At 43.4% G+C, this 14,876-nt stretch overlaps 1 protein-coding gene across 2 annotated transcripts in view; it reads left to right on the top strand.

The window, feature by feature from the left end:
* Positions 1–1,909: 1,909 nt before the first annotated feature.
* Positions 1,910–14,876, top strand: part of FXR1 (FMR1 autosomal homolog 1) — a 63,169-nt gene continuing 50,202 nt past the window's right edge. The window contains exons 1-2 of one of the 2 annotated variants that reach the window (XM_077826423.1): positions 1,910–2,145; positions 13,592–13,644. In XM_077826423.1, the coding sequence (XP_077682549.1) occupies positions 2,095–2,145; positions 13,592–13,644 (104 nt within the window). In that variant the 5' untranslated portion in view covers positions 1,910–2,094. The remainder of the gene's footprint in view (positions 2,146–13,591; positions 13,645–14,876) is intronic. The other variant, XM_077826422.1, reaches the window with a different exon arrangement.

The following is a 14,876-nucleotide window of genomic DNA, read 5'->3' as shown; positions in this document are numbered from 1 at the left end:
GAGAGCCACCCCTTCAGCCCCTTATGTGACTATTTGGGAAAAGTCCGTGGCAGTTTGCAGAGGCCAGGGCCCCATTGTATGTGTGGGAAAGTCCTGCCCCCTGTGTCTGTGTATATACAGGCAAGCCTTTTTTCTTGGGGAGTCAGGCCCTCCTGTGTGTTTAGAGATTCTCCCTCTCCTGCGGATTCTTGTTTATATTAGTGTCCACAACGTGCTAGGTGCTTTCCGAACACTGAAGACACAGCCTTTACCCCAAAGTACATGTAATCCAAAAGGACAAAGACAGACAAATGGTTGAGAAAGAAGGGAATATAACATACACAGTGAATTGGCTGATAACAGGCGTAAGGCTTATCAAACTTTGAGTGATTTAAACATACTGGATTCGGCTCCGTACATTTTTCCTCCATCATTCACCACCCTCCTCTTTCCCTTCCAGCCACCCACAACTCCGCTTCCAGTGTTATGCCTCCCCCTTCACAACACAGAATCATAGAATATCAGGGTTGGAAGGGACCTCAGGAGGTCATCTAGTCCAACCCCCTGCTCAAAGCAGGACCAATCCCCAATTAAATCATCCCAGCCAGGGCTTTGTCAAGCCTGACCTTAAAAACTTCTAAGGAAGGAGATTCTACCACCTCCCTAGGTAACGCATTCCAGTGTTTCACCACCCTCCTAGTGAAAATATTTTTCCTAATATCCAACCTAAACCTCCCCCACTGCAACTTGAGACCATTACTCCTTGTCCTGTCCTCTTCTACCATTGAGAATAGTCTAGAACCACCCTCTCTGGAACCACCTCTCAGGTAGTTGAAAGCAGCTATCAAATCCCCCCTCATTCTTCTCTTCTGCAGACTAAACAATCCCAGTTCCCTCAGCCTCTCCTCATAAGTCATGTGTTCCAGCCCCCTAATCATTTTTGTTGCCCTTCGCTGGACTCTCTCCAATTTATCCACATCCTTCTTGTAGTGTGGGGCCCAAAACTGGACAAAAAACATTTGATCCAACTCTTTGGCAGGGCACAAACAATCAGTGAGTAAACAATACAGGGTTGTGGGAGTGGTGGAAGAACTGTGTGTGGAATAGAGTGACCAGATGTTCTGATTTTACAGGGACAGTCCTGATATTTGGGGCTTTTTCTTGTATAGAGGCTTATTACCTCCCACCCCTCTCCCGATTTTTCACACTTGCTGTCTGGTCACCCTAGTGTGGGAGGTGGTAAGGAAGGGATGAACAATGTAGCCTGCTGTCCTGTGCCTATGGAAGGCCCCCTCTCCAGGGTGGGGAAGGGAAACAGGTTTCCTGGGTCTGATCTTGAAGAGCCCCTCCCAGGGGTAAGGTGTAGTCACCAGACACTCAGTCCTGGGAGGCTTGGCAGCTGTAAACGGAGGAGGGGAGTGAGCCCCCCCATAGTGCCACAAGTCCTCCTTTTCTTTTTGCGGATACAGACAAACAGCTGCTACTCTAAAACATCTCCTGGGATGAGCCAGCTCCCGCCCAGGCTGGGTGAGCGTGTGGGAAGGAAGAGACCCTTCTCCTGGGGACTAGCCACCCCGCTCCCGCGTCTGGCGCCCTGAGGGAGTTCGCCCGGGGAATGGGCTAGGCGGGGGTTAGCGTTAGGCCTGGGTTGGCGGGGTAACGAGGCCGCTGCTGGGCACTAGCCAGCGCCGCGCTCTGTGGGGGGCGGCCCGGAGGGAGCGCTGGGGACAGGCGGCAGCCCGCCCTTTCGCGCGTTCGGAGTCAGCCCGCGCCCTGGGGGAGCCGGTTCTGCTCCGCCCCGGGGCGGGCGAGACGGGCCCAGGGCGCGAGCGGGACGAGGGGAAGGCCGGAGGCGACCCGAGCAGGAAGAGGGAGCTCGGGGAGGGGACAGACGCCCCGCCCGGCGTGAGAGGGAATTAGCCGCTGCAGTGTGTGGGGAGGGGCCGGGGAGCCGAGCGGGAACACCCCCGCCCCTCCCATGCGAGGGGAGAGGGAGGCGAGCCAGCGCCGCCCCGCGGCGTGTGAGGACTCGGAGAGGGAGCCCGGAGAGCGCCCCCTCCCCCCCAGTGGTGACAGTTTCTAGAAGCCTGTCCCGGCGTCCTTTGCGGTCTCAACATGGAGGAGCTGACCGTGGAAGTGCGCGGCTCCAACGGGGCCTTCTACAAGGTATCGGCCCGCGGCGAGCAGCGGGAGCGGGGCGGGTAACGGTTTCCGTGTCCCGGGCTCGGCCTGTCCCTCTCACCCAAAGAAACCGTTAGGGTAGTTTCGGGCCCGGGGCGGGCAGGTGATAGCGAGGCGGGGCCTACGGGGCAAGGGTGTTCGCGGGCGGGGGGGAGGTTTGCCGGGGTGTAGTGGGGAAGGGTGGGCTGGAGGGAGTGCGAGTGCTTGGGGGCGCTGGGAGAAGGGGGTTGGGTTGTGGGGTGGGCTGGGGGAGGGGCTGCCTGGGGAAGGTGGCTGGGCTGGGAGGAGACATCTGCGTGCGTGGTAGGGTTTGAGCAGGAGTTTGGGGGCGCCTCGATGAGGTTTAGTCTCAAATGATGGGGCTAGTCCCATGTAAAGTGGAAGGGGGAGTCTGCTTTCATTGGGTCTGAGGCAGGTTGTCAGCTGACAAATGGAGAAAGATTTCTTCCTTTTTGGGGGTGAGGGTTTGGATTATTATTTGAAGACTGGAAGCGTTTTGTAGGAGCGTGGGGGGGTGGATTAAATTGCTGAAAATAAAAGCCTATATAATATAGTGCTTAGGGACCTGGAGTTTATTTATGTCATCAGAAAGCTTCCTTCACCACCACCCTCCCTGGTATGCCAGGATGTTACAGAATCAATACAAAATACTCTCAGCTGTTGCCTGTCAGTCTTTTTCCCTAAGCCAGGCCTGAGATGTTTGAGAATCCCAGCTCTTTTTATAGAGAGAGCCCTCTGTGTTCCTTCACAGGAGGGCTGATTGCAGCCATCATTGTGAGCACTCACTTTATGCTCTGCTCCCTGTGTGCACTTAATTTCAGGACTCTCTTAATCACTTACATCTAATCATAGATTTGTAATAGCCCACTATGTCAGACAGTGATTTATTTGCCCTTTCCATGAGTTTCCTGTTGGTTATGTCTGTGGATTTACATTGGATATCATATGGTAATTTTTATAGTATGTAAACCCAGTTGGTGTTTTAAGGATCATAACCAGCTGATTTTACAAGTTTTTGACTTTTAATAGGTAGCTGGTTGATAAACTATTAAGAAGGACTCTGATGGAAAGAACTTACTAGGGAAAATTGTATTTCCACTCTTAATATGTAGTGTTGAATTTTTTATTCAGATCAAGAGTGATGTTTGACTTTGACAAAGAAATTTTAAAAGTCTTATTGAGATTTTGAAAGTCTCATCAGAACACACATTAAAATCCTTCATCGTAAGAGAAAGATGCTTTTAAAAAAGAGAAGGGAGTCTTTTCTGCTGGTTAGAGTAGTCAGGAATTTTATCTAGATACTATTCCTGGCTCTGCCATTGCCTTGCTTTGTGACCTTGGACAATTTACTTAACTATGCTACAGTTTCCTCATCTGTTGAAGAATACAAGGGTTTACAAGAGTGTTATGAAGTACTTTAGACTCTTTGGATGAAAGGATATGTGTACATTCAAAATTATCATCATAAAAAGCCTGCTTTATAATCTGGAATGATGAAGTGTCCCTCCAAGTAAGTGAGAATTGGAAGGGCTGGATCTGTACTATTGTGTATTTAGCACTATAAAGGGTGGTTAATGGAAGTAATGGGCCATAGGGAGATGACCCTAAGTGGTTTTACTTAGAAATGACTAGTTTGGCGGTCAGCTCTATTAACTGAGGTCTGGAGTAAGGATGACGTTTAATACTGAAGTAGTCCAGTTATTAAGAGTTAGGTTTATATTCCAATTTCTTTCTGGGGTTGAAATGTATTGAGTTAAGACTTTTGGTCACCTTGTGATCCATACCCACACACCCTTTCAGAAGATCCTGTTTTGTTTTGGTAGATAAATATGGTGAAATAACATCTACTGATGGTCAGGTCTGGTTGACCTAAAAAGCTGTTGCATGTTAAACAAATAAAGGTTGCATGTGTGTCTAGGATCTAAATTGCTTAATTTTTCTGTCTAGGGTTTGGGTGGGAGGGAGGGAGGAATCAGATTGATGCTTTCAGCATCCCTGGGTAGTGATAGAATAGCAAGACTTACAAGGGGATCACTATCTCAGGTAAGATTTGTGTATTCTCAGGTCAGTGTATGGAAGGCATTACCTTGTTCTTCTGAAGGGAAAAAAAAACATATTAGCATTACAGGATGAAACCTGAGGGCTGCGCTCTGTCCTGGATTCAGACTCACTATTGCGGTATACCTCAATCATGTCATGAGATGTGAAACTTACCCACCATGCCAACAGATACAAAGCCAAGCTGCTAATTGTGTAAAATAATTCTTGTATAAATGACTTAACTGCAGCTAAGCTATAATCATGTGCTTACAAAAATCTTTAATATTAATTCAAGGTTGCCATATGTTTTACTGTATTTAGTTCTTTAGAGCTATGAACATGGCATCAATAATAGCTTCTCTTGTCCCTCACTAATTGCACTTCATTTGCTAGAATTATAGAGTTTTTTATGTGTGTATTATAAATGACACAATTTAGTAAGGAAAATGGTTAATGTACTTTTCTAAAAATAGAAAAGATCAAAATCTATTTTTCCACAATATAAATCAATTTAATTAAGCGTAACTGGTTATGGTGTATGCTACAAGAGGGATTTCTTGATGGTTAGCTCTTGTAATATAATAATCTGATTTAACTCTAAACCAGTGATTTTCAAACGAGGGCTGCTGCTAGTTCAGGGAAAGCCCCTAGCAGGCCGGGCTGGTTTGTTTATGTGCCGCAGCCGCAGGTTGGCCGATCGCTGCTCCCACTGGCTGCAGTTCGCTGCTCTAGGGCAATGGGGGCTGTGGGAAGCGGCGCGGGCCGAGGGATGTGCTGGCCGCCCTTCCTGCAGGCCCCATTGGACTGGAGCGGCGAACCGCTGCCAGTGGGAGCTGCGATCGGCCGAACTTGCGGACATGGCAGGTAAACAAACCGGCCAGGCCCACCAGGGGCTTTCCCTGAACAAGCGGCGGCCCTAGTTTGAAAACCACTGCTCTAAACCATTAACCTCCAAACCAATTTTAAATATTTTTTGAAATAAACATTATCTGACAAGGTTCTGTTAATCATTTTTACTTTATCCAATGGACAGAGAGTACTCTTCTCATCTTACTCCTCTTAGAAGGTTCACAAATTAAAGCCCTGGTCCCTCAAGTTGTTTCATGTGGACTGAGATCTGCCTGCATGGAACAACTTGTAGGATTGGGGCCTAAGGTATGATGAGGCCAAGGCAGATAAGTTGAACACCAGGTAAATTAATCTTTGCAGGATCCTTCAGATGAGCATCTTAAAAAAAACCCAGGTTTTAATAGTGTGGTCAAAAATAAAGAAACTAAGTGGTACAATACTGTTGCAATTGTATTTTGCTATATTGCTTGTGTGCATTTATGGCATATACAGCAATGCAGAATACTACTTACGTACTAGGGCGCCACATTGTAGTTACTGCAGACACTATACCTTTGAATTTCCTGATTTATGTGCATTTGTATTCTCAGTTATTATTTAACCGTAGGGTCAAAGTACATTTTGTTGGTAAAATAAAGTTAACATATTTTTGAAGGATTATTTTTATCCAACACACATTTGTAATAACTAGACTTTCCTGCTGAAAAATAACACACAATGGACCAAAAATATCCTTAGCATAAGCAGGTGCAACTCCCTGTTTGTTACCAGTGGAAATAATATACACTTATGCCCAGGCTAAATTTGAGCCAGTATTGACTAATGCTTCAGGTAATCATAGGAAAGTTGTGTATGTACCAGATGTCATTCTGATTCCCCAGAAATTCTGTCTTAAGAAGTGACCATTAATAGTAAACTACCAAGTGGGGCCAGGGTAGGTTGATTTAAATACCAAGTAAAAGCCTTGATTTAAATATCCAGTTTTAATCAACTTTTCCATTTGTGCTTCAGTTCTTCTCTAAAGAGAGATTTATTCACATTGGTTGATATAACCATTAAAACATGCTGATTTTACAATTAATTAGAATGTGTACGCTAGGTTTGGTTCATCTTTTTTCTACATAGGAGGGTACACTATAACTACATACATTTGTTTAAGCAATGATATAGCTTAATATTTTCAGATTCTTATTAATTGTACACTTTTAATATGTTAGAAAATGGTGAATGATTAACTTTTTGCTCATGATTTGTGTCAAGCTGCATTAGGATGGTAGCTGGAATTTAATTTGAGACATTACAGCACATAAAATGTATTTTTATTAAACAAAACAAGGCCTTAAAACAGTACATGATCTATTGTGCCATATTTATAAAGCTTGACCTCAAAAGTTTTTCTCATTACTTTGTTTATATAGAAAAGCAGCTTTCAATTCAGAGTGTTTGATAGAGGCTCATAGATTCAGCATTATAATTTTTTTTATTTAAATGTTTTAAGATATTATAATAAGGTTAGGCCTTAACATATTTTGTATTAAGTTTGGATTTCAATTTAAACAGGTTTATTATTGAAGGGAAAAACTTAGAATTTAAATAACAATAAAAGTCTGATTTAAATAAAAAAATCTGATTTTTATATTAAAAAAAATCATCCATTTTTATCCACCTTGAGGAGGGTTTTTTTATTTATGTATTAAATGAAATAATTCACATATGTGATCGTTATAAAAATACAGTGCTTAGGCATTAAAAGGCTTAAGGATTTGGTAATAGTATTCAGATCTTTTGACCTCAACATCAGAGCTTCAGACACAGCCCACAACACTAGTTACCGAAACCTTTATGATGTGAGGTTCTTTCAATGAATAAGGTGCACGTAGTCAAGTTTGTAATGTGCCAGGTTTTCATGACACAGAAATTGCCACCGTTCCTTGTTAGCAATATCAGCAAACAGACAAATGACTGAATGAGACTGAACTCATTTCTAGAGTTTGTTCCTCCTACTTGTGGTTGAGATACATCTGGGAGGAAACTTGCACTACTGTCTGCTGTGCCTCTTTTGTGGATAAAGGCTCCCCTTCCTACCCTGGAATCATAGGAGGCTGGCATCTGTCCCCACCACTAAATTCACTTACATTTTTAAAAGCTGTAGAACTGCCATTCTGTATCAGAAGACTGATGTCATAAATTACTCATGATTCGCTTCAGGTGGGCCTAATCCTAAACCCATAAGCAAAGCCTCAGGTAAGGGAACTTCTGTTTTTTGGGAACACTTAACATCAGTTTGGAAGTATCACCCATGGGGCCCCACGCAACCGGGCTGAATCAAACCTGCTCTCGGATGTAGGGAAGATTGACAGATATACACTCCTTGCACTCCTCACCATGTGAGTTTGTGGCCACACCTGAGCTGTAGTAGAGCCTTTTCCTGCACCCCTTGATTTCCCCCAATACATCAGTAGCTCTTTTGTGGGGTTTGATACAGAGATCTCCATGGTGTGCGCAGACCCTTTATTTTGAAAAAAGAACAGGAGTACTTGTGGCACCTTAGAGACTAACAAATTTATTTGAGTGTAAGCTTCCATGGGCTTATGCTCAAATAAATTTGTTAGTCTCTAAGGTGCCACAAGTACTCCTGTTCTTTTTGTGGATACAGACTAACGTGGCTGCTACTCTGAAACCTTTATTTTGAGACTCTGGTTCCCAGTCTAGCACAGAAGAAACCTTGCTTGCACACAAGCATCTCCTCTCTGTCCCTCCCTGTCCCCCCTGATATGTTGTGAGTGTATAAGATACCTCTGGGTTTGCCCTATATTGGATAGTCCTCTTGCTGAAGTTACAAAATTATCACCATTCACTTATTTAAAGCTCACCTGTTCGCCTTTTTCACCATATTGTTTTATTTGCTCCATCCTATTGCTCCCTTTTTCTGTGACAGTTTCTTTTGTTTATTTCCAAAGTGGTGGTTTGGCATAATTATCTTCACAGTCACCAATGGTTAAATAAGTCATTGTGACAGAGTACTTTTCCCAGTTACTCTGAGAAAAAACATGTTAATTTTTTTCATTACCTATTAATTTAGGGAAAACGCTCACTTTATGTCAAAACATCCAAAGTGGCTACTGTAAACGCAAAGCGATGGCTCATAGTAACAAAACAAATCTATTCATATATTCCAAGGCCAGCAAGGATCACTGTGATCATGTAGTCTGATCTCCTGTATAGCACAGACCATAGAACTTCCCTGAAATAATTCCTGTTTGAACTAGAGCATAGCTTCTAGAAAACCATCCAGTTCTGATTTTAAAATTGCCAGTGCTGCAGAATCCATCACAACCCTTGGTAAGTTGTTCCAGTGTTGTTCTTTTACTTACTGTTAAAATTGTGTACCTGATCTCCACTGTGAATTAGTCTGGCTTCGGTGTCTAACCATTGGACCTTGTTATAACTTTATCTGCTAGACTGAAGATCACATTGTCAAATATTTGTTTCCCATGTAGGTATTTATAGATTGTAATCAAGTTCACAAATTCTCCTTAAGGTGTATTTCCAGTCCTTTAATCAGTCTCATTTATTAAAGCATACATTACTACACTGGTGTAGAATTCCTCTGAAATCAAGGTTTAAGACCTGATTCTCCACTTCCTTGCATTTTTCAAACTAAGGTTATAACACATTACAGGAATTAATATCTCACGTTTAACTAAACAAATATGATGTAGACTACTGTTCTCTTTATTTGTTAGATTTATGAAATGTGTTAGTACTAATATTACCTCAGCACTTGGACAAATCTGTAAATTATATTTTAAAAATTACATATTGCCTCAGTGCCACCAAAAAACTTTCCATCTGCTCTAAAAATGTTACTTATTGAGGAACAGATGTGTCTTGCAGTGTTCTGTGAAGGTTGAAAAATTAATGCTCTTGCAGACCAAGGAGCTCTTTAGGGCAGTGACTGACTTTTTGTTATGTTTGTGTCTAGTGCCTAGCACAATGGAACCTTGGTCTATGTCTGTGGCTCCTAGATGTTACCACAATACAAATAATAAATGATAAAAGGGAGTTGTGGAGCTGAGGATTCCTCAGTGAGAATGTCTTGCTGCTAACTTCATTTAAATCAGAAGACTGCTACTTTAGGTGCTTCAGACAATTGCGTTTGCTGCAGATTCACACAAGGAAATAGGTGGTGTCAAAGATAGGTAAGGTACAAATTAGGACTTAATGGGTCAAAATGAGTCTTATATTTCATCTAGAATCAGATTTTGGAGCATAGCTGTATGAGAAGTACCTCTTAACTTTGCAGTTTAACTATCTGCAGTTTCCCTGTGGTCTTAAGGCATAGATATATGTAGATTACTATGCAGTGTTCCAATTTAAGGTGACACATCCATGGATAACTATGGAAGTATTGATATTCTAAAGAAAAGGCCCTAGCCTTTTTGCCAAGTTCAGAAGATACACATAGATTTCAAGTCTGTGTAACGAATAGATTTAACCTGACAAATGGGCCCTCAATGTAATCTCTGTTTCTTCTGGTTGCTCGCAGCCCCCTATAATCATCTGTCTTTATCAGTAATATAAAGACTGGTTGCTTTCAAGATGGTTTGAATCAGAGCACTTAGAAAACTCTCAGGACTGGTCAAAAACTGGTCTGAATTTCTTTATCTTCAACTTTCAGCCATTGGATCATGTTATACCTTTCTTTGTTAGACTGAAGAGCCTATTATCAAATATTTGCTCCCCATGTAGATATTTATAAACTGTAATCAAATAATCCCTTAACCTTCTCTTTGTTAAGCTAAGTAGATTGAGCTCCTTGCATCTATCGCTATAAGACAGGTTTTCTAATCATTTATTCATTCTCCTGGCTCTTATCTGAACCCTTTACAGTTTATCAATATCCTGTTTTAATTGTGGACACCAGCGCTGGATGTAGTATTCCAGTCGTGATCACACAGTGCCGAATACAGAGGTGAAATATATCCTGTACTCTTACTCAGGATTCCCCTGTTTATGCATCTAGGGATCACATGAGCCCTTTTGGCCACAACGTCACACTCGGCGCTCTTGTGCAGCGATTAACCATGACCTCCAAATCTTTTCAGAGTCGCTGCTTCACAAAGGAGTCCCCCATCCTAAAAGTATGGCTTACTTTCTTTGTTCCTAGATGTTCACATTTAACTGTATTAAAACACATATTGTGTGCTTGCACCTAGCTTACCAGGTGATCCAGATAGCTCTGTCAGCCTGTCCTGTTCATTGTCTACTACTCCCCTATTTTTTGTGTCATTTGCAAACTTTATCAGTGGTGATTTTATGTTCTCCTCTAAGTTATTGCTAAAAATGATCCTTGTGGAGCTCCACCTGCTCAGTGCTCACTTCCTGTTTATACTTACATTTTGAGACCCGTTGGGTTAGCCAGCTTTTAATCCATTTAATGTGTGCCATGTTAAGTTTATATTGTCGTTTTTTTTTTTAATTAAGATGTCATGTCATGTGGTACCAAGTCAAACACCTTACATAAATCAAAGTACATGCAATGGGGGTAGGGGAGAAACCTACATTCATACAGAGTTAAGGTTGCTTGGTGATGTGTTGTCTCCTTACAGAATGTTTAATTGAGCCAAGCTTATTCATACTTGTGAAAATCAGGAAATGCAGTAGTGCCTCAATAAACTCCATTAATATGCATACCTTTACTCTGCCAACCCCGGAGTTGCTGAAATGTACAAACCATTTCCCTCTGTTTACAGCCCATTCACTGTCACCCCCAGGCTTCCTTCTGACATGTTAAAGCACAAAAAGGGCATGGGGATGGGGGAGGTTGCCCAGAGCACTTTCCCTCTATCCTCTTTGACCAGTACCCCAATATTGCACATACCATGATGGCCCTTGGCAGTATAAGATTCAAGTGGTTACAGAATGGCCCTGACCACTGAGCCGCTGTTTCTTGTGTACAGTGGCCTTGGGAGCAGGTGGTAGCTCGTCCTCAGCCATTGGGGTCTGCTCTTCGCCTCCTGTTGCCAGTACTGCATACTGGTTCTTTGCCCTGAATGGGAGGGTGGAAACTCATCTCTGAAAAGCAGTGAGGTGTCAGAGCTTGTCGTGTTTCTATGCCTTACAGCACACATTTTTCGGTCAGTCGTGAACTCTGCAGTTTCCCAATTGATGTTTTTCGAATACTTATTAATAGTTTTTATATTGTCACTATAGCAATTCAGATGCTCTGCCAAAGCAGAGAAAACTGTAACAGCTCCTGGACACAAGTCTCTGATGACCAAATCTGGTCTCATAGATTGGATGAGGTGTACACCTGGAATAAGGCATAGATCGTTCTGACTGAGTGACTCACCACTAGAATTTTCACTAGATCACAACGTCTTAAATAACTGGTTAGACGTTGCAGAGTGTGCAAAACGTGATGCCATTGCAGGCCACTTCACTCCAGCCAAATGAGCCTGTAGTCAGCAATCCCATGTCATGGTGTACTCGAGTGGTCAGCAACCTATGGCATGCGTGCCAAGGACGGCATGCTTGCTGATTTTTAATGGCACGCTGCTGCCTGCCCGGTCCTAGCCACCAGCCCCGCTCAGCTCGCTGCCAAACCCAGGCCGGCAGCAGTGTGCCATTAAAAATCCTGCCCGCCCCAGCTCACTCTTCTCTGCCTGCGGGGGCAGGGTGAAGAAGCTTGGTCCTGCGGGTGGCTGCTGCAGGGCAGGCAAGCTCCCCCCACCCCCGCCTCTTCCCCCAGCGTGCTGGGTTCCTGCCTCTCCTGCTCTCCATCCCTGCCGCCGATCAGCTGATGGCCCTTGTGCGGGAGGGGGAGAAGCGGAGCCGCAGCGCACTTGCTGCTCTGGGGAGGAGGCGGAGAAGCCGTGGGGACGGGGCCTTGGGGAAGGGGGGTGGAATCAGGGCATATCCCTTCCAGCTCCATGCCATGAGCCGCTCTGGGCAGGGGGCTGGAAGCACCCCCATGACCCTAGCCCACACCCCCAGCCCTCTGCCCTGACCCCTGCATCCCCCCCACAGCCCCTCCAGGCCCCTGCACCCCTCTCGCCCACACCCCCACACCCTAGCCCACACGCCCAGCCCTCAGCCTTGACCCCCACACCCCTCAGCCCCCTGCCGTGACCCCCGCACCTCCCCACACACTCCGAGCCCTCTGCCCTGGCCCCTGCACCCCCACATGACCCCAGCCCTGACTCCAGCACCCCGCACACCCGATGCCCTGACTCATACACCCCCCTCACATGCCCCCAGCCCTCTGCCCTGACTCCTGCATACCGTTTACCAATTTTAAACATTGGCACAAGTTTAGCTTTCTTCGTGTCTTCTGGAACGTCCCCTGTGTACCAAGACTTATTGAAAATCTACATTAATAATCCAGCAACCTCTTTTAAAACACTTAGAAGCATAGAAATATAGGACTGGAAGGGACACTGAGAGATCATGAAGTCCAGCCCCCTGTACTATGGCAGGACTAAGTTAACCTAGACCATCCCTGACACGTGTTTGTCCATCCATTTCTTAAAAACCTCCAGTGATGGGGATTCCACAAACTCTCTTGGAATAGCTTAACTATACTTATAGTTAGTTTTTCCTAGTATCTAACCTGAATCTGTGTTACTGCAGATTAAGCCCTTTACTTCTTGTCCTACCTTCAGTGGATGTGGGAAACGATTGATCACCATCCTTTTTATAACAGCCCTTAACATATTTGAAGATTGTTGTCAGGTTCCCCCATAGTCTTCTTTTCTCTAGACTAAACATATATATAATTTTGTTTTTTTAAACCTGTCCTTGTAGGTCAGATTGTTGCTCTCCTCTGGACTCTTTCGAATTTGTTCACATCTTTCCTAAAGTGTGGTGCCCAGAACTGGACACAGTCCTCCAGCTGAGGCCTCACCAGTGCTGAATACAGCAGGACAACTAGAGCCTATGTCTTACATACAATACTCCTGTTAATACACCGCAGAATGATATTAATCTTTTTTTGCAGCTGCATATTATTGTTGACTCATATCCAGTTTGTGATCCACTGTAACTCCCAGAACCTTTTCAGCAGTACTACCACCTACACAGTTTTCTCCCATTTTATAGTTGTGCATTTGATTTTTCCTTCCTAAGTGAAGTACTTTTCACTTGTCTTTGTTGAATTTCATCTTGTTGAATTCAGACCAATTCTCTAATTTGTTGGTGTTCTTTGAATTCTGATCCTCCCTTCCAAAGTGCTTGGTGTCATCTGCAAATTTTATAAGCATACTCTCCAATCCATTATTTAAGTCATTAATGAAAATATTGAATTGTACCAGATCCAGGACAGACTCCTTCGGGATCCCACTAAATATGCCCTACCAGTTTGACAGTGAACCATTAACTACTCTTTGAATGCGGTAGTTCAACCAGTTATGCACCCACCTTATAGTAGTTTCATCAGGAACACATTTCTCTAGTTTGCTTATGAGAATGTTGTGTAGAACTGTGTCAAAAGCCAAACTAAAATAAAGATATCACATCTACTGCTTTCTTCTTATTGCAGGGATTTATCAAAGATGTCCATGAGGATTCACTCACAGTTGTATTTGAAAACAAGTAAGTATTCTGTAGGAAAACAACCCCATGGTTTAAAAAACTGTATTGATTTTATTCTTCCCTTCACCATTGAGATTGTGAGTTATTGGTTTATGCTGGAAAGATCAATTTCTAGAATACCTGATATTTAAGGCTCCTTCCACAGTTATTAGCGTAGTCTCAGATTTTCCCCTTAGTTTAACTGCCTTCCCAACACTAGAAGATTTAGTATACCAAGTTCATTCTGATAATTAACTTTTACTTTCTTGGGACTCTTACCGGGGTTATCTTTAGGAAGGCTTCATTTTCCCTATATGACTTAGCTACTCCCTGACATTTTAGCAGTATTTTTGTCACCCAGAACCCATGTGTTCATCTTTCAGCTGGTTCAACTACAGTTTCCATGTACAGGTTGGAGATTTTTGAAGTGTATTAGTTCCATATTGTACGTTCATATTGTAAATTTTGAAAGGATTTTATATATTACTGCTTCGAGTATTTGCCTGTGTGGATCCCTACTTCAGGTGCATCTGTGCCTCTTGCACGCAGAATTGGAATCTTTTTACAGCAGTGTCTGTTGGGACCATGCCTGTGCCTTGCATAGCCTTGTTCCTTCCTCGTGCCACCTAAGGGCACAACCATCCCTCAGTTTCCTCTTACCATCTGTGAAAGTAGGACAGAGCCAGTGATGGGATAAGAGGAAAGGTCATCTCATGGATCAGCAACTGGTTAAAATACTTCTAACAAAGGGTAGGAATACACAGTCCGTTTTCCCAGTGAAGAGAGGTAAATAGCAGGGTCCCCAGGGATCTGTACTGGGACCGGTGCTGTTCAACTTATTTAAAATAGTCTGGAAAAAGTGGTAAATAGTGAGGTGGCAAAATTTGCAGATGGTACAAAATTACTGAAGATAGTTAAAATCCAAAGGAGACTGCAAAGAATTACAACGGGATCTCACAAAATTGGGTGGGCAACAAAATGGAATATGAAATTATGTTGATCAATGCAAAGTAATGCACATTGGAAAACATAATCCCAAGTACACATTCAAAATGATGGGGTGTGAATTAGCTGTTACCAGTCAAGAAAGAGATCTTGGAGTCATTGTGGATAGTTTCCTGAAAACATCTGCTCAGTATGTAGCATCAGTCAAAAAAGCTAACAGAATGTTAGGAACCATTAGGAAAGGATTAGATAATAAGACAGAAAATATCATAATGCCATTATATAAAGCCATAGTATGTCCATACCTT

This window comes from Eretmochelys imbricata, chromosome 9 (genome assembly GCF_965152235.1).
Source record: "Eretmochelys imbricata isolate rEreImb1 chromosome 9, rEreImb1.hap1, whole genome shotgun sequence".
Lineage (NCBI taxonomy): Eukaryota > Metazoa > Chordata > Testudines > Cheloniidae > Eretmochelys > Eretmochelys imbricata.
This window is presented reverse-complemented; position numbering and strand designations above follow the sequence as displayed.